This window comes from Muscardinus avellanarius (genome assembly GCF_963383645.1).
Source record: "Muscardinus avellanarius genome assembly, chromosome: 8".
In the NCBI taxonomy this organism is placed as follows: Eukaryota; Metazoa; Chordata; class Mammalia; order Rodentia; family Gliridae; genus Muscardinus; species Muscardinus avellanarius.
In genome coordinates, this window is record NC_137794.1 from 91,856,317 (window position 1) to 91,876,546 (window position 20,230).

General features: G+C 35.8%; 1 protein-coding gene across 5 annotated transcripts in view; it reads right to left on the bottom strand.

Annotated features, from left to right (window-relative positions):
- The window catches only part of REPS1 (RALBP1 associated Eps domain containing 1), a gene marked incomplete at both ends in the record, with an annotated part of 89,301 nt that overhangs the window by 17,492 nt on the left and 51,579 nt on the right, over positions 1–20,230 (bottom strand). For 3 of the 5 annotated variants that reach the window (XM_080699770.1, XM_080699769.1, XM_080699768.1), the window contains one exon: positions 11,106–11,227. In XM_080699770.1, coding sequence (XP_080555896.1) covers positions 11,106–11,227 — 122 coding nt within the window. Of the gene's footprint in view, positions 1–6,925; positions 7,007–11,105; positions 11,228–20,230 lie in introns of all 5 variants that reach the window. The other 2 variants (XM_080699767.1, XM_080699766.1) reach the window with 1 other exon arrangement.

Sequence of the window (20,230 nt, forward strand, 5' to 3'; positions counted from 1 at the left end):
TATGGGCTAAGTTAAATAGAAAACTTGAGATCCTTAAATTTCAATTACTTAGTAATGAGTTAAAATTATAATTTAGCATGGAAGATACTGATTTTTAATTTACACTGGACAATGTTTTGGTGATAAGACTGAGTTAACATCAAATCACTGTGAGGGAAAGTTCAATGTTTCTGCACATGGTCTCTTATTGGGTCTCCTTGGCTTACTCTCATCATCTCCAAATTCAAACAATTACTACAAATTCTTTATAGTTATTATCTTGACAAAGTCATTCAAAGTTATTTCCTGCCCATTACACTTGTGAGAATCTGAACAGGTTCAAGCATTTTAGCCAATAAATCTGAACTCACAGAGATCAATACTATGAGTGAAAGTTACGATTTCCCATATGAGTGACTCTTAATAAAATCCAACTTATAACAATACACTTAAGATGCTATTTGTTACAATTAACGATTACAAAATATGGCTTTATATGTGACATTTTATTTTCTTAATTTATAAGAGTTTTGTCAGGTTTTTAAGCTTGGGGATCTGGTGAGTGTGGGTGGTTTCTCATGGTAGTAGTATTCTTTGCTGATGATTTTGACTATCTTTTAGTATATTTTTCTTGCATTCTGTACATGTGTCTTATACATTTCTTCTGTAGTGTTGAATTTTTTCTAACTTATATAGGTATTTTAAAACATTTTATATTCATTTTAGTATATTAAAATATTCTTATTATTGAATTATCCTTATTATGTTCTTAATATATGTAATTTATATTTCTAATTTAGTCCAATTAGCCACTTTAAGAAAAGTTTATGTTTGAGATACTTTTTATTTCTTTTTTTGTGTGTGGTGTTGGAAATTGAAGTCAGGGGGCATTCTACCTTTGAGCTACACCTTCTGCCCTATTTTATTCTTTCATTTGAAACAGAGCCTCACTAAGTTGCTGAGAGCCTCACTGAGTTGCTGAGGCTTGCAAGGAACCTGTGGTCCTCCTGTCTCAGCCTCCCAATTACTGGGATTACAGGGGTGCGCTACCACATAAGCATGTGGTACCTTTTTAAAAATATATTCTCCTGTCCAAAGCTCTTACATGATATATTTTTAATATTTCATAATCTTGACCTTCACATTTACTACTTTATCTGATGTGAACAGGTTTTTTATTTTAAATAAGATGCTAGAAAAGCAGCTAAATTTGGTTTTATTTATTCCTCCCAAATGTTCTTGAAAAAAAATCTACAAACTGCAGAATTAGTCACAGTATTTCCCATACATCCATTATATTAAATCGATTCATTTTTATCATTTTAATCATTTGTAAATTTATAGATCACTTGGCTAATTAACATATTGATAAAATAGGTTAAACTATCTCTAATGGCGATTTTTCTCATTTTGTACTTTATATTGGTCACTTCTTGCTTTATTTGTCTTTATGTTATTAAATATAACATTAGGCTGGGTATGGTGCGCACGCTTGTAATCCCCGCGCTTGGGAGGCTGAGACAGGAGGATCGTGAAGGTTCAAAGCCAGCCTCAGCTGGTTTAAGAGACCCTGCTTCCATATAAAATATAAAATAGGTCTGGGAGTGTAGCCCAGAGGTAGAAGGCCTCTGGGTTCCATTTCCAGTACCACCAAAAATAAAATAAATAAATATAATATTAAACTTGTGTCTTTCAAGGAAATATAATTTCTCATCTAATTGTAAATACAATGAAAAGCACTGTTCTCTATACTTAAGATTTTAAAGGCAGAAATAACTGTTTTGAGAATTTATTATTATAAGAGAAGATCTAAGAAAAAATAATAGTGCATGTGAATATATACTTATTCCAAACCAGAAACAATATAGGGGATAGAAAAACAAGGCAAATTTAGATGCTTTAACTCATAACATTCATCTAGTATATATTTTATAAATTAGATTTATAAAACTTAAAGCAGCTGAAAGTATTAACTAGCATTTTTATATATTTGCAGTTAAAAAAAGAGAGAAGTCATAAGAATGTCTCCAAGCAAATCAGGAATATTATATGACATCATTCTCCAAATTTTCTTAGGTCTTCTATATCAACAAATCATTATTCAATAGCACACTGCTGTCATGCAACTACTTGTTGCGGTGGGTTTACAATGGCTTATTCCAATGGATCCTACTTGTAGCAGAACATGGCAATGCCCTGATGAGTATGACACAGATCACCAGTCTAATCTCAGACTAATATGCTGGAAGTTGCGCCAGACATATTAGAACTTGCCTTTATGACTGTCATCTTCAGTAGGATAGGGAACTTTCACTTTAAACATTTTAGCATCCAAATGAAAAACCATGGATGCTCATAAACCTCTGAGCCCTATGCTACGTGAGCCACGAGATGTCAACTTTGTAAATAAAAAAAGGGGGGGCTGACGGGTTTACTTCCCCTCCCTTCCTCCCTTTCTTTTTCTTTGTGGTAGCTGGGGTATATTTCATTCTTTATTTTGAAACAAGTTCTGACTAAGTTGTGGAGGGCCTCACTAAGTAGCTGAGGCTGCCCAGGAACTCGGGATCCTGTGTCTGCCTCCCAAGTACTGGGATTAGAAGTGTGCGCCACCTGTCCAGCTTACTTACACCCAGCTTAGGTGCCCACTTTTATTCAAATCACTTAAAGCCTTCTTTAGAAAGCCCACTTCTAATTACTCTGCACATTTCTATCATTTATTTGGATACCTGGCCTTATATAATGCAGTACTTTATTGGAAACTGTTTCATGCTAAGCTGATACATCTATATTTTCTACATGCCTTCAATCCTACTAGTCTTTCTGTCTGAATTTAGTTCTACCTACTTTCCATTCTTGTGTCAGAGGAGCCCTAGATCCTAGACCTCTTGGATCGCTCCTGCTTCAGTCAATTCTTCACATGTTGCCTGAGTGATCTTCTTATTAGCTCTACCTTGCCATCTTATCCTGGTACTCTGTGCCAGCTCCTGGTGCCTATGAGGTAAAGTTCAACTCCTTAGTCTTGCACACTAACATCTATTCAATCTAGTTTTAACTACATCGTTAGCTCCCACCATTCCTTATATATGTATATCCTATTCTATCATCACACTGAATGGATCCTGCTCATGATATTCTCTCCGCTTGGAATGCCCTTGTCCACTTATACCAATGCTTAGTTTCGTTCAAGACTCAACATACAAATATAATCTCTTTTGTGCTGGGCATGTTGGCTCACACTTGTAATCCCAGCATTTGGGAGACTGAGACAGGAGGATTGCACAGGTTCGAAGCCAGCTGCAGCTACTTAGTAAGGCCCTCTGTAACTTAGTGAGACCCTGTTCAAAATAAAGAACAAAGAACAGGGCTAGGGGTATCGCTTGGAGGTAGAATGCTCCTGGGTTCCATCCCCAGTATTGCGGCAACCCCCCCAAATACATATAATCTATTTTGTGAAATATTTATTATATTAAATATTATATTCCTATATATACTGGGCTAAACTAGTTAGCCAATCCTTTCTCTGCTTACAGCTTTGTTAAGCTATGCACCATTCCAATTATCACAATAAGCTGTGTTACAATCAGTCTATATAATTAAACTGTGATCTACTTATCTTGTTTTTGACACCTTTGTATTCCTATAGGATACCATAGACTCTTAGAAAGGGAGCTACCCAAATTAGATGAGTAGGTTGGCAATAATTTGTGATCAAGCTAACTCTGTTATTCACATACTGAGTTGCTTTAAAGTTCTACAGTGAGAACACACTTGTATATCCCAGTACTTGGGAAGCTGAGACAGGAGGATCGCAGGTTCAAGGACAGCCTCAGCTACTTAGTGAGGTTCTCCACAACTTAGTTACACCCTGTTTCAAAATAAAGAATAAAAAATAGAGCCAAGGATATAGCTCAGAGGTAGGATGCCCCTGGGGTTCAATCCCCAGTACCAGAAAAATAAAAGTTCCACAGTACTCAAGAGCAGGTAGAAATCATGGCAAAGACTAGTTCGTTACACTTCTCATTAGTCTAGAATTTCTCTGGTATTTTTATTCACATACATTCTAGTGGAAGATGATACCAGCAGCTGTTTGATTGCAGTTTGAGAAAAAAAAGTATTTAGAAATAAGATTAGAATCTTGATGTTATGAGAACTCTGAGAGCCTAAGAACTAACCATCCCATTATGCATTTAATGGGTGCCTGTCTCTAACTCCTACAGACCAGGCTGAAGTTTTTCATAAACTTTTAACTTTGTTGAAAAAAGTTAATTATTAAAACTTAGGGTGTGTGTGTGTGTGTGTGTGTGTGTGTGTGTGTGTGTGTTGCTGGGGATGGAACCCAGGGGCATTTTATCTCTGAGCTACAACCCCAGCCTTTTTTTTTTTTTTTTTTAAATTCTTTATTTCAAAACAGGTTCTCACTGGGTTGCAAATGGCCTCACTAAGTATCTGAGGCAATCTTCCAGTCTCAGCCTCCCAAATGCTGGGATTACAAGCATGCACCACCACACCTGGCTCAAAACTTAATTAAAAAAAAATCCATTAAGTATTTCCAACACTGAAGGGGTGGGGTGTAGCTCAGTAGTACAGAGATTGTTTGGCATGTGCAAGGCCTTGGGTTTGATCCCCAGTAGCTCCCCCACAAATCTAACACCAAAAGATTTGTTATATTCACATTAGAATGACAGTGATGCTTTTCTCTCCTAGGCAATTCTCTTCTAATCTGAATGGGCCTCACTTCCTTATAACCTTTACTTAGATAAGTCTTGCAAATCATCTGGGACAGTGGCTAACAAGATGTGGTCTATAAATGGGCAATATTTCAGATAAGTATTAAATGAAGGTTAAGAAACTCAGACACCAAAGGACACAACTAGGGGAAAGCAGTGCATTTCCCTAAATGAAAGTTTAAAATGAGATTAAGGGTACAGAACAAAATTCAGATTTATATTTGCCACCATAAATGTAAAAAGATTTTTCTAGATACCAGATTACAAAATATTTAAGAATGTCAATTGCACTGATCACATGCAAGTTTAAGATGCCAATTAACTATTCTTTGTCCTCCTGGAGCCCTACATACAAGATTAACAAAGACTGAGCCATAAATTTGGGTACCATTTCTCGGAAGTGAGAACTTAACTATTGAGCCAAATATTCATCTATATTTCCTGCCAGCCATGAGTGAATTTATTTTGCTTCTGAGCTATAGGTTTTACATATATGTTCTTGCATAGTCTGACAGACCCATAATTCTATGAGTGATTATTTTCACTGTCTTGTATGGTTCAGAGAATAAGATGGTTTCTTTATTAGTAATTCAAGCCTTTCTGCCCATAAAATACCTTCATTAAATAAGATTCTGAACTATAACACAACTAGGAAATAGAAATAATAGATAGGAACAAAACTTAAAGCTAAAAGAAATGTAAAGGTAGAACTTTTAGTTTATATAACTTGTCCTTCCCAAGATATTTTAATTATGGCTGCGAGCAGGCATCAAAAATTTCGAATGTTAAAATTTTCACTTCTCTTACATTTTTCAGAAATTAAATAAAAAATTAATGTTGTAAATGCAGTAAGAAAATCAAGAGGCATATATAGGCCCTTGGATAGTATTTAATAGACCTAAAATGCTTTTTAAAATATCTATATACTAAATATGAATTCAATGATACCAAGAACATCCTCTACATTTCAAATTATTTTTTAAAAACTTTGAGATACCAATAATCCATTAATTTAAAGATATTTTATTTTAAATGCCACTTCTCCAAAAGCTATATTAAATATGATTATTTTAACTAAAAAATGCTGTTGTGTTTGATCAGAAACAGCTAAGAATGACTTGCATCACTTTCACTTTCTCCATATCTTTCTATTCAACTCACTTTTTTTTTTTTTTTTGGTGGTACTGGGGTTCCTGGAAGAAGCCCTTCTACCTTTGGGCTACACTCCCAGACCTATTTCTTTTTTAAATATTTTTTTGAAACAGGGTCTCTTAAGCCAGCACGGCTGGCTTCGAACCTGCGCGATCCTCCTGTCTCTGCCTCCCAAGTGCGGGGATTACAAGCGTGCGCCAACACACCCGGCCTACTCAGCTCACTTTAGAAGATCCTATACCTTTACACTCTTCTTTCTTCTCTTTAAAAGAAAATGAGAGAGAGAGAGAGAGAGAGAGAGAGAGAGAGAGAGAGAGAGAGAGAGAGAGAGAGAGACGGAAGGAGAGAAACACAGGCAGACAAGAGTGAACAGCCAGAAAAATGATTTACACCTAAGGTTTAAAGTTTTCAAATAAGTTGAGAGACAGGTGGGGCATAGATGAGATTAACTCCATGGGAATAAGATTTATTTTTAACATTAGGATATTAACTTTGTGGCATTTTCAAAACACAATAATTCACAGAAGACAAGACAGAGGCTCCTCTGCACAAGAGGATTCTGACAAATAGCTCTGTACTATTTTGCTGAACTTGATTCTAATGAAACTCAACATAGTAATTAAATAAATGTCAAATCATTTGGGGTGAAAAAAGATGACACTGCATAAATATTTACATACATGGTACATATTACATGATGTTCAAGCATACAAATAAATAACACTTATGTATCACTACATCAAAATAAGCAGTATGTTTAATAAAACATAAACGTAATTAGCAAATGACAACATGGTTACCCAAATAATTTGTCACAAAATGCTTTTTCAGACACATGTACCAGATTTTAAAAGCACAGTTTTCTCTCACCAAAACAACTAGAAAATACAAGGAATGGCAAAAAAAAAATGTTCTTTCCACCATTAAGCACACAAAAGTTGAAAAGCCTGCCAACATTTCCCTCTAAGCACTACACTGAATCATGCATATCAGCTAAAAACCATAATGAATGGAAATTTGGGTTAATAAAATTAATTTCAAACAAGCAAGCTAAGTGATTGACTTACAGGATCAGCTGGTGCAATGTTAGAATCAAATTGGGTCAGAGTTTGTGAGCTTGAAGAGCGTTCACTAAATGTCTCCCACTGCTGAACAGACAGAGGAGAGACAAGTCAGCACGATGAGAAAGATGGAGTAAAAGACCACTGGAGAAGATTGAGCAAAGTAATTCAGAGGTTGCACTGCAAGTTGTGGTTCATAGTCTAACAAGATTCTGTCATTTCTATTTTTCCATACACATTTTATACTTATTTATGTTGGGTCATCTTAAAATGTAAGGTGAGCTGCTTCACACACACACACATAGTGATAATTTATTGTAATCTCTACAGATGAGATACAAAGCCTTAAAGAATTAAAACTCGAAACACAATACAGCAATAGAGTACTAAGTGATATAAATGACCACTAAGGAAAAATTTTAAGAGGTTTGTTTTGACTAGAAGAAAGAATAACTTTGATTCCTTTTATAAATTTCAAACATCAACTTACTGATTTGGTGATAGTAAGAAACCAAAATTTTGATCAAAACAAAGCAAGTCATGGACTTGCCAGTGCGACCCCTGAAAGATGATTCTATTTTGTACGTGCACATATTTTATACATATGCATAGATATTTAATAAAACACAATTGAGATAAAATGCAAGGAATTCTGGAATTAATATATGTTTGAGCTTATGTCAATCTGTAGCAAGTCAACCCCTGCAATGAGCATTACAAACAGGGCCATGCCAGACCACAAGACAGACTGCCAATCAGGCACCCCCTCCCCATGCTAGAAAAACCAGAATGCGCCACAACGAGAGCAAATCAAGCATCTGAGTATGTGCTATATATAAACGATGTATATGACGTACTATTTATCTAAAAGAGGTACATAAGGAAACATCATACCTCTTAAAATAGGTGGAGTGATAAATCAGTATCAATTATAGTAAATTCCATTTGTTTTAGAGATCTTAGTAATAAAATAGTATAGAATTTTTTTTATCAACATTGTATTAAAATGATCTAGGTCTGTGTCTTAAAAATTATCTATTATCCTCTCAAGAGGGAAAAACATCTACACATATACAATATATACACACAAATGTTTACACAGAGACACAACTGCCCTATCAATAGAAATCCTTTTTGTAATTCAGTTTGGGAAAGTATACAATTTTATGATTCAAAGTTCAATTACTATTTAAAATAATCAATGTGATAAGATATGTAGAAATCGATATTAACAAATGAGTGCACTGTTATAAATGACCTACAAAAGTGGCTAATATAATCATTCAACAACTTTTCCTAATTCTAATATGACAATTAAAATATATAAAGAAATACTGACGCATTCAGAGTTTCATAAACAAAGGTCCTGAGTTATTAAACTTTATTATGGAGTATCACTTTAGGAAAGTGATTTAACAACAGTAACATGTTAATATAATTAGTTTCTTCTTCAATAATCACTGTTGCCAGGATTCTGAAGCAATTTTTAAAATCCTAATTGTCTAATTATGGAAAAAAGCTTAGATATAGAAGACTTTTGTCAAAAAGAAGGCATTTATCTATGTACATTCTCTGGGTGTATCAAATTTAACTTGGTTTTATAAGATTGTATGTAAGCTACCTGGAGGACAGGGAGATACTCATATTATCTTCATGACTTTTGTACAATTGCTAAAAGCACAGCTCTGGAACCAGACTACTGGAATTCTGTGCAAACTTGGGCCTGTTATATAACCTCGCTGTAGTTCAGTTTCACTATCTGTAACATTAAATTAATAACACAAATCTCATAGGAGTGTTCTGAAGACTTAATGAATTAACATATGTAAAGAACTATTTGAACAGAATGGGCACATCAAAAGTACTCAGTAAGTGTTAGGGATCCTTATTAGTGTCATCCCCTAACTAGAGGTGCGGAGTAAAAGTGAAAGAATATCAGTGCTCTGTGGTAGATAAAATAGAATCTGAATTTTATGTCATAAAGCAGATATTTTAGTAGGTATAATTAAAATATCTTAAAAGTTAATGTTTTATTAAGACTTTAAATTTTCATATATTGCAAAAAATTATGACATTACCAAATACTACAAAAATAGAAAGTGTGTGTGTGTGTGTGTGTGTGTGTGTGTGTGTGTGTGTGTGTGTTGCTGGGGGTTGAACCCACAGGCATTATATCTCTGAGATACATACCCAGCCCAATTTTTTTTATTCTTTATTTTGAAACAATGTCTAAGTTGTGGAGAGCCTCACTAAGTAGCTGAGGCTGGCCATGAACCTGGAATCCTCATGTGTCAGCCTTGAAGTACTGGGATTACAAGCATGTGCCACCACACCTAGCTGATAGGAATATTTAAGTAGTGAAAGTGCAATTATTGGAATCAGAATTGACAAGGAACATCTGTCCCTCGTGTTTACTGACCATATATGATTCCACTTAAAGTGAATATAGGTTTTAAAAGTGAGATGCTTTACAAGAGTTGCTTTTATTTGCAAACTGCTAACAATGGACTAACAATCCTCTTTTATTCTGATACTGCTTTAAGAAAGTGATAGAAACATAAATGCAGCAAAAATAATAATCACAAGAACACTGACCCTACTCTTCATGAACCCTCTCCATTAGCAAATCATTCCAAGGCTCAATCTCTGCTTCTACAAATCCCTATATTTACGTATTTACATCTGATGCTAGGACATGTGGCATAATGTTATAATGCTTTAGATACAACGGCTGTGGTTACAAAGCAGAAGTAATATAAAACTGCTAGTTACTTCTGTATTTTCCAACCGTCCCAAATTAACCAAGGTGCTCCTTAATCCAGTATTTTTCTGGCTTTAAAAGACATGGTAAGCTGGGTGTGGTGGCGCATGCTTGTAATCCCAGCATTTGGGAAGCTGAGACAGGAGGATAGCGGTTCAAGGGCAGCCTCAGCTACTACTTAGTAAGGCCCTTTGCAACTCAGTGAGTTGCAACTCCTATTTCAAAATAAAGAATAAAAAATAGGGCTGGGTGTGTCACTGGGAGGCAGAATGCCCCTAGGTACCACAAAAACAGAAGAAAAAGAGACATGGTAAAAGCTGGACATGGTGGTACACACTTGTAATATTAGCATTTGGGAGGCTGAGACAGGAGAATCTGGGTACGAGATCAGGTTCAGCAACTTAGTGAGGCCCTTCGCAATTTAGTGAGATCTTGTTTCAAAATAAAGAATAAAAAATAGGGCTGGGGGTGTAGCTTGGAGGTAAAATGCCCCTGAGTTTCATCCCCAGTACTGCAAAAAGCAAAAACAAAACTCCAAAAAGCATGGTAAGCACAAAAGCTTACTCTTCTCTGCAAGTTAACAAACTTAATTTTGCAGTGCTATCTAAAAGTGAAAGAAAAAAAATCATAAGGAATAAAAAAAATAATTTGTTCACAAATAATACTGCTCTAACAGCCTACAGCAGCAGTTTCTAAATAAGAGTTTTTCAGAAACTAAGGCGTCTAACAGAGAGGCCTTAGGAAGTACTTGAGAGGAAGCAGGGCCTCAGGCCCTGTTCCTTCGTTCTGATCAGCGGCCCTTTCATTGTTTTGTAAAACAGAATCCAAAGTCATAGAGAAGAACGCATTTGTCCTAAATCCTGTTTCGCATATTGCACTTGGTCATATGTAACATGGTAGAACCACTTTATTTTGTATTGAGGAAAACTATTTATACATATTTGGGTTGAGAAAATAGTTTTTTCACATAGAAAGGTAGACTAGTGACTTTTTCTAATACCTCTTTCAAAGCTATGATTCCAATTGTATCGTGTACTCTGCTTTATAAAGAGTAAGAACGACTCAGTGGACAAGGCAGTTTACCAGAGAGCAAAGGACTTGCTAAAATCTTAGCTCTTAAACCTCCCTGAATGTAAGATCTTGGCCAAGCCATTCTCTCTTTTAACTTCATTCATTTGCCTCAACTAACTCAAAATCTTTTAGTGATGAGTGATGAAAACCAAATGATAGTCCATGAACTTTAAAAACCTCAGAGTCACATCATCACAAATATTTGTTTACTAGTTACATCAATGTGTTCTCCTAACTCTGCATGCATGCTGAAAGACTTCTAGACTAAAATTACCCTATGTGGTTGGTACTTCTTACCTTCAAAAAGCTAATTTTAATTTTAAAAGAAGGGGTGTGGGGGAGAGCTCTGCTAACCTCGCTGCTCTGATTCAGCTCAGGCCACGTCTGGTTCAGCGATGGCATCGAGGGTGACTTGCTTGGAGGTGCTTCAGCAGGAGAGCCTGAGTAACCTACCTCACCTTGCTGGTCCCCAACATCTGCAATGTAAAAAACAGAGACTTTCTCTAATAACAATATATTTTAGTTTGGAAGATTTTTTAAAAGAAAATAGCAGATGATTTTCATAAACTGCAATCTGAATTTCTTTTCCTCATATTCTCAAAACAGACATTCTAACCAGGTAATACTTACTCATGCTGCTCATGGTCTACCTACAATCATAGCTTTTGAATTTCTTGTGAAAATAAAATCTAGCTAGAAGTAGAAAGATGAATATCATGCATAGTGATAATGATAAAGGTCACATGCTTCAGACGATTTTCTGATATTAGGGATGGATTTGTATCAGCTCCCAAAGTGTATTCTGTGCCATACCATTCATCAGGGTGACTGAAAAATTAGGGTTTTGGCTAAAATAAGTTTGGGAAATACTGTAATTCTCTGTTGGAGCATCTTAACACATTTCTGGATATCAAGACTTCTGACATTCCAGAGTAAATAAACTAAACATTGTGTACATCAGGTTTTTCCCAAATGCTTTTCACCAAATAAAATACCTCAGTATTCCCTTAGGAACTGCTGACTTACACTAATTCATTCACAAAATCTCTACAAATCTTCCTTGTTACACAAAGTGGTACAACAACAGGAAGGAGACCCTAGCCCCAAGTCAAAAGCAAAGTCAATGAGCCCCTGTGAAACCTGAAATTGTTTTCTGGTGCTGGGGACTGAACCCAGGGTTGTATGCATGGCAAATGCCTGCTCTACCGCTACACCACACCTTAGCCTTAAAGCTTAAGACTTTCATCTTTAAAGCCTGGCATGGTGGCACACACTTGTCATCCCAGAATTTGGGAGGCTGGGACAGAAGGATCGCAGATTCACAGCCAGCCTCAGGCCTCAGGTACTTAGTGAGGCCCTTTGCAACTCAGTGGGACTGTTTCAAAATAATAAAGAATAAAAATAGGGCTGGTGTCGCTTGGAGGTAGAATGCCCTGGGTTCCATCCACAGCACCACAGGTAAAACAAGAACAACAAAAAAAAACAAAAAACAAAAAACAAAAACAAAAAAAACTCAGTTTTTGCTCACTGGCATTATGCTAGCTTAGATGTAAATGAGATAGCTAAAAATCCATGATGTTTATTCAAAACAGGTTTTAAAATTTTGAAGAATATGGCTGGGCATGGTGGCGCACGCTTGTAATCCCCGTGTTTGGGAGGCAGAGACAGGAGGATCGCGCGGGTTCGAAGCCAGCCGTGTGCGCTGGCTTAGGAGACCCTGTTTCCAAATAAAAATGTAAAAATAGGTCTGGAAGTGTAGCCCGGGGGTAGAAGGGCTTCCAGGAACCCCAGTACCACCACCACCAAAAAAAAAAAAGAAAAAAAAGAAGAATATTCCACTTTTAATTGTATTTAAGCCTTAATTTACAATATCTAAAACTACACTTAAAAACAAAAGAAACACCAAGCCAGGTGTGGTGGTGCATGCTTATAATCCCAGCATTTGGAAGGCTGAGATAGGAGGATTGTGGTTTGCAGACAGCCTCAGCTATTTAGTGAGGCCCCCCTCAATTTAGTGAGACCTTGTTTCAAAATAAAGAATAAAAAATAGGGTTGGAGGTTTTCCTTGGCGATAGAATGCCCATGGATTCCAACCCCAGGTCCACCAACAAACAAACAAACAAACAAACAAACAAACAAACAAACAAACAAACGGTAACTAAACTCACATTCTAGTTTTTCCAAGTTTTACACAGCACTGAATATAATTCTATCCAATAAGGAGTACATAATCTAGTTAGACCACCTACCCAAAATATAATTTCAATATCTCCTATTTTCTATCTGATCATAGGTAAGGTGAATAAAATAACACATCAGAAAGACACATGACATTACGTGTTAGTACTTCAGATTTTTTTTTTTTTTGGTGGTACTGGGGATGGAACTCAGGGGCTTTTTACCTCCAAGCTACACTCCCAGACCTATTTTATATTTTATTTGTAAACAGGGTCACAATATATTGCTGAAAGCCTAACTAAGTAGCTGAGGCTGGCTTTGAGCCTGCATGATTCTCTGGTCTCAGCCTCCCAAGTACTGGGATTACAAGCTTGTACCACCATGCCTAGCTAGTACTTCAGATTTCTAAACAGACAATCATATAATAACCTAACAATGTATATTGGTTTTCTTTTCTTTTCTTTTCTTTTTTTTTTTTTGCAATACCGAGAGTGGAACCCAAAGGCATTCTACCTCCGAGCTACACTTCCAGCTCAATTTTTTATTCTTCATTTTGAAACAGGGCCTCACTAAGTTGCAGAGGGCCTCACTAAGTAGCTGAGGCTGCCATAAATCATGATCCTCTGGTCTCAGCCTCCCGCATGCTGGGATCACAAGCGTGCCCACCATGCCCGGCTCTGTCTATAGCTTTTAATCTTTCAATCTAGTCATACAAAAAAATCTTTCCAGTTTTAGTGTCCAACATCGAATCTAAAAGTAGTAGTACTCAAGTATTTACTGAATAAGTTACTCTTTGTGTTATTTCATTCTGTTACTATAATTTTCTTAGAAGTATGATTATTTGTAGTTTAAAAAGTTCTCAAGCTGGGCGTGGTGGCGCACACTTGTAATCTCAGTACTCGGAAGGCTGAGACAGGAGGATTCAGGTTCACGGACAGCCTCAGCTACTCAGTGGAGGTCCTCCACAACTCAGTGAGACCCCGTTTAAACATAAAGAATAAAAAATAGGGCTGAGTGTAGCTCGGAGGTAGAATGTCCCTGAGTTCAATTCCAGTACCACTATAATAAAATAAAATATAAAAAGTTCTCAAAAAGTTTTCTTCTGCTTATGCTATTACATGAGTCTCAAAATATTTCCCTTAACTTGAATTATACCTTTCTAAGTAAACCATACTGCAAGTTCTACTTTATAGCTCAGCACCAATTTGACTAGTATCTGTAATGTATGATCACAAATTATTTGTTTCTTTCTTAGTCCTATCTGTTTATAATAAAAATTTCAGGGAAGTATAAAAACATTAGAGGTAGGAAGGTTTCAGATAATGTAATAAGATCTCTGAATTGAAAGTTCTCAGAAAACTCATGGAAAAACTACTCATCATAAATTGTAGAAGAAAATTCCTCATTGGCTGGCTTGGGTTTCTAAGGGCACAGACAACAGGGCCTTTTTCTCCCATGACAATGAAGGGCAAGTAAGTTAAAGAGAGCAATAGCTATAAATCTGACAGTTTGCTAAAACTGTGAGTGTCTTTAAAAGATGCCTCTCCCCAAAGCAGGTGAGTATTGAAGAAAAATAAACAGAATTAAGTAGCTATTGGTAACCATTCAAAGAATAATTCTCAAAAGGACCAATTTAAAGCCAGACTCAATTACATTACTCTTAAATATTATCATAGGGCCTTCTGGATCTCTGGTTTGGCTTTCAAGATCTCAGGATGTTGTCTTCTGACAATTCAGGGCCAGATTATACCTCACCCTTACGCCAGGGCGTTATACTCTGACATAGATTCTGAGCACATAGATTCTGGCTCACTAGTACAAAGGTACAATGGGAGTAGTCTCTTTAGGCTGAGCACTGAAATGCTATTCAACTAGTAACTAAACTTTATTATTATTTCAACAGCTATTTTCTAGAATAGCAGTTCTTAAGTTATGGTCTTTGGACCCTTTTTTGGGATTCTTCAAGACTCTTTTAGGGAGTTTGAAAAGTCAAAGTTGTTCCAATAATATTAACATTCTTTCTCTGGGTCGACAATGGCACTGATGTTATAAAGGCAATAGTTAAGTGATAGCTCATTAGCAAGACTCAAGGAAGTGACAACAAAATATAATAATCACTTTGCTATTCACTTATAATTATCAATTTAAAAATTTTACAAGATAAAATTATGCATGCTGCCGGGCGTGGTGGCGCACGCTTGTAATCCCCGCGCTTGGGAGGCGGAGACAGGAGGATCGCGCAGGTTCGAAGCCAGCTGTGTGCGCTGGCTTAGGAGACCGTTTCCAAATAAAAATGTGAAAATAGGTCTGGGAGTGTAGCCTGGATATAGAAGGGCTTCCAGGAACCCCAGTACCACAAAAAAAAAAAAAAAAGAAAGAAAGAAAGCTATGCATGCTGATCTCATTGAAGAATTTCTTAATGAAGCAGTAATGTAATTCTAGTAAATCTCAACTCTAAACAACACATTTTAGAAAATACTCTGAATGACAAATGGAAAATAAAACATTTCTGCTGCATATCAAAGTATAACAATTGTCTCAGGGAAAAGTACTGTTGTAAGCTGAATGGCGACCACTTTTCATGAAATATTTTTTTTTTTAAAGAAACAACTGGTAAACTATAATTATTTGAACTTGGGTATTAGGCAGACATTTTCTCAAAACTGAAGTGAGATGGTCACTTTTAGGCAAGCAACTATTTTCAGTGTTTGTTACTAGTGGCAAATTTCAAGCTTTTAAGGAAAAGTTATAATTTTGAAAAATGTATATATGTGTACATAAACTTAAGAGTTTTCTAGCACTTAAAGACTTCTCTGATAAGTTCACGGTTTTCTTTTGCCAAGTGTGGTAGTGCGTGCCTGTAATTCCAGTACTTGGGAGGCCGAGGCAGGCGGATTCCAAGTTTGAGGCCAGCTTGGACAATTTATCAAGATCTTGTCTCAACATAAAAGATAAAAAGGGATGTAGTTCAGTAGTAAAGCACTCCTAGGTTCACTCCCCAATACCACAACAAAACATAATACAAAAATCCTCAAGCCAAAAACCAATTAGATTTTTTTGATATTTATTTATTTATTTGCGGTACTGGGGGTGGAACCCAGAGGCTTTCTACTTCTGGGCTACACTCCCAGACCTACTTTATATTTTAATTTGGAAACAGGGTCTCACTAAGTTGCTGAGAGCCTCACTAAGTAGCTGAGGCTGGCTTTGAACCTGTGCGATCCTCCTGTCTCAGCCTCCCAAGCGCGGGGATTACAAGCGTGCGCCACCATGCACGACTTTTCTTTTTTATATATTTTATAATGAAATATCCCAACACCTGAAAGATTATATAACTCAATGAATGAATATTTATTTTACAAATAAAAACTGTATTATGATACAAAATCATGTATGGATAAAGGTTTCACTCAAAGTACAAAATAGATCAGTGGATTTTAACAGTAAAAAAACTCATTAACATGGTTTTAAGTTCGACACTACAAATAACCTTTAAGCAATTACCATGTGTGTTTTGCTGTAGTATCATATAATAGCCACAATATCTGGAAAAGCTACATAATGGTCTTTCTTTTTATTGTGTAAGATGACTAGACTTTACATACTTTAGGAATTGGCACTTTTTTTTTCTTAAAACATGATAATATGTATTTTAGGTTTTGTAGGTTATATGATCCATACTACAACTATTTAATTCTGTCACTGGAGTTCATATGTAGCTAAAAACAATTTATCAATGAAGGAAATGGCCATGTTCTAATAAAACTGTATTTATAGGCCCTAAAATTTAATTTCATGTAATTTTCATGGGTAATGAAATATCCTTTGATTTATTTAAAATGATTAAAAAATCTATAATATACAAAAGGGAGCCACAAACTGGATTTGATCTTCAGGGCTTAGTTTTGGGACCTAAATAATAATTTGGGACTAAATAATAATAATATATCCCAAAAGACAAAAATGCAGAAACAAGTATGACAATCTATCTGATTTCTATTAAACCAAATTATTAAAGAGATTTGCAAAAAGTAAAATAATGTTAACTTTTCACACTGTTTTATTTTGGAAAATATATTCCTAAAAATATTTATGCTATCATGTAAAGGACTTATTACTGCTATTTTAAATAAAGTAGTAATTATTTTTAAAGCTTAGGGGGTAGGAAGAGAAAAATATATAAAATGTATCAGTTTTAATTTCTTTCTTTTCTGTGGTACTGGGGATTGAGTCCAGGTTGGATTCTACCTCTGAGCTACACCCTCTGCTCTTTTTATTTTTCTATTTGGAAACAGGGTCTTGCTAAATTGCTGAAGCTGGCTTTGAACCTGCAATCCTCCCATCTCAGCCTCCGAAGTACTGGAATTAAGAGATGTGTGACATCATGTCCAGATTCCTAATAGAATGAACCGACAGACTTAACTCATATAAATGCTCCCCAGGTCCGTGATTTTTAAGAGTGTAAAGGAGTCCTAAGGTTAATAACTCTGAAAAATGACTCCTGGAAAATCCAAAAATTATTTCTGGGAGAAATTAGCAAAATTATGCATTGCATCTTTCCTACTTCATATACAACAAAAAATGGCAGTAGGAAAGGATCAAATTACCTATGTTCTAAGAACCAACAATCCAGAGTCTAAGAAGCATTCATTCTGGAAATAAACTGTCTCTCCTTCACTTTTATCCCTGTAAGGAGTCCAACCAAGCGCTCCTGCCCACCCACAGGTGTCAGGCTTCAAGGCTATCCTTCTGGAGGCAGGGGTGCATTTTACTCTTACCTGATGCAGTGTTCCAACCTAGCCTCCTGCTGGAACACTGTGTCAACACCCTGCCTCCCTCCTGAGGGTTCTGCTCTGCCCCTGACATCATCAGAGCATCAGGGCTGAAAAAGAAGAGCATGAGCCTAAATTATTTGTTAAAGTTAACCCCCAAAGGGCTGTTATGCAAAAGTCTTTCTAGGTCTAAAATGTTTAGAAGAGACAAATGAGTATGATAAGACCGCAGTATGGCTATATTCTAGGTTTTTAAACACTGGCAGCAGTTCTCATCCTTCTATCTTTCAAAGAATTTGGAAAGTTCATGAATTCACTTCAATATATAATACCTGCTGAACAGCCTTTAAAAAATAACTTTAGTGCTACTACTCTTGTAACCTACCAGTCCTGAATTTGTAGCTTTTTAAAAATTACATTTGATATATTAAAAAATTATCTCAAAAGTTACTGCCAGCTCTTGTTAGCCTTACAGAAATACATACACTCCCATGAAGTCTTAGTTTGAAACTTATTTTCCTTTCATCAAGCAGTAAGCAAATCCAAAAAGTTCTTCAGTCATGAAAGTTCAAGATGCCAATTTCATTTAAAAGCTTCAAGTAAAACTAACTATACCTACTACTTATTTGAAATGAAATACTATTCTTACAAGAAAAATATTTAAGATAAAAATAAATGAGTTTGAATAAATTTTAATTCCTCAAGAAAAAGTACAATAGTAACTTTTTCATTCATACTAAAAGACCAAAGAATGAGTGTAAGATATGCTTTCATTTTGTCTTAATTGATATTTGGTATCAAAAAATTAAGTTCTATTTAAAACATGAATTCTACTTCTAATTTTCTATAAAATAGAAAGCCTGCTCAATATGCAGACCTTTTTTTTTTTTTTTTTTTTGGTGGTACTGGGGTTTCTGGAAGCCCTTCTACCTCCAGGCTACACTCCCAAACCTATTTTATATTATTTTTATTTGGAAACAGGGTCTCTTAAGCCAGCGCGGCTGGCTTTGAACCTGCGAGATCCTCCTGTCTCCGCCTCCCAAGCGCGGGGATTACAAGCGTGCGCCACCACCCCTGGCGCAAACCTTATTAAGAAGTTTTACGTAGAAGTTTATTAGTTTTAAATTAAAACTAATTCTTTAAAATAAGAAAGTAAAATATATCAAAGGTTTAAAAAAATTCACACACAATTCTAACTATGTTGACTTTTTTACAGTAATGATCAACACCTATTTGATCATTATTTACAGTAACGATAGCACCTATTTGATTTTGCTATTCTACCTCAAAGAATATTACCTATAGATATAGAGAAAATTCTCATTATCAAGTCCATTTAAATAATGCCAGTTAAAATAAGAATTAGAATTTCATAAAGAAAAGAAAAAACAATTGGGGCTTTGTGTTAAAGATACAGAAAACTGTGGAAATTGCTATAAAGAACAAAGAATGAAGGATATTAATTTTGGGGGAACATAATTTGGTAGAAAAATTAAAGATCACAGCCTGGCATGGTGACACATGCCTGTAATCTCAGTATTTGGGAGGCTGAGACAGGAGGATCTCAGGTTTGTGGCCAACTTCAGTTACTCAGTGAGGCCCTCACAACTTACTGAGCCCCCGTTTCAAAGTAAAGCATAAAAAACAGGGCTGGGGGTATAGCTCAGAGGAAGAATACCCTTGGGTTCAATCCTTAGTACCACAAACAAACAAACAAATAAAAAAACAACAACCACTGACTGAATCAGTGAACATTTACTGACAGCCTATAAAGTTCCAGGCTCTTCAGACACAGTACAGAGCAAGAAAGACAAGGCTCTCATTCCAGGGAACTTCTCTTTTTAACAGAGGAAGACAGAGACACTTTATTAACTTTTGACTTTCAAAGCACAACCATAAAGAAAAAATGTCATTTCTACAAGAGATAATTAAGGGTATCATTAAACATTCGTATGGCCATATCTTTTAAAGACACAACTATCGCTACTCTTCTAGGGTTTTTTCTCTCTTAGGTATTATCTGGCCTTTTATCCCAGTGTCTGGGATTTGAAGAGTTCTAATTACTTCCACCAATTTCATTAAACAGTATACCTATGCCAGTATGCAATTCAACTGTATGGATTTTTTGGCTATAATACCTATTTGTAATGCAATGCCACTTTGATAACAATGTTACAGAAAAGGGGGATGGGTGGGCACGTGAATACCCATTGGGAGATGGTTTGAGAAGTAATTCCTTTAGTAATGTTCTTGATGAGTACTGGTGCGTAGTTTATTTTTTCCCTGTGCAAATAAAGGTACTCAGATAGCAAATTTTTAAAAACAAAGATTCTGGCGAGTTAGTTGTATAAAACATGACTAAGTATGTTCACAGCAGCACTGTTTTAAGGTTAAAACAATCAATACAAACAACTACCAATAAGGAACTGCAATCTGTACAGTACAACTGTATTACGGAATACCTTGCATGATAAAGAATGCGGTATGTAATGAAATACAAGCATGTCTGCTGAACATTGTAAGGGACAA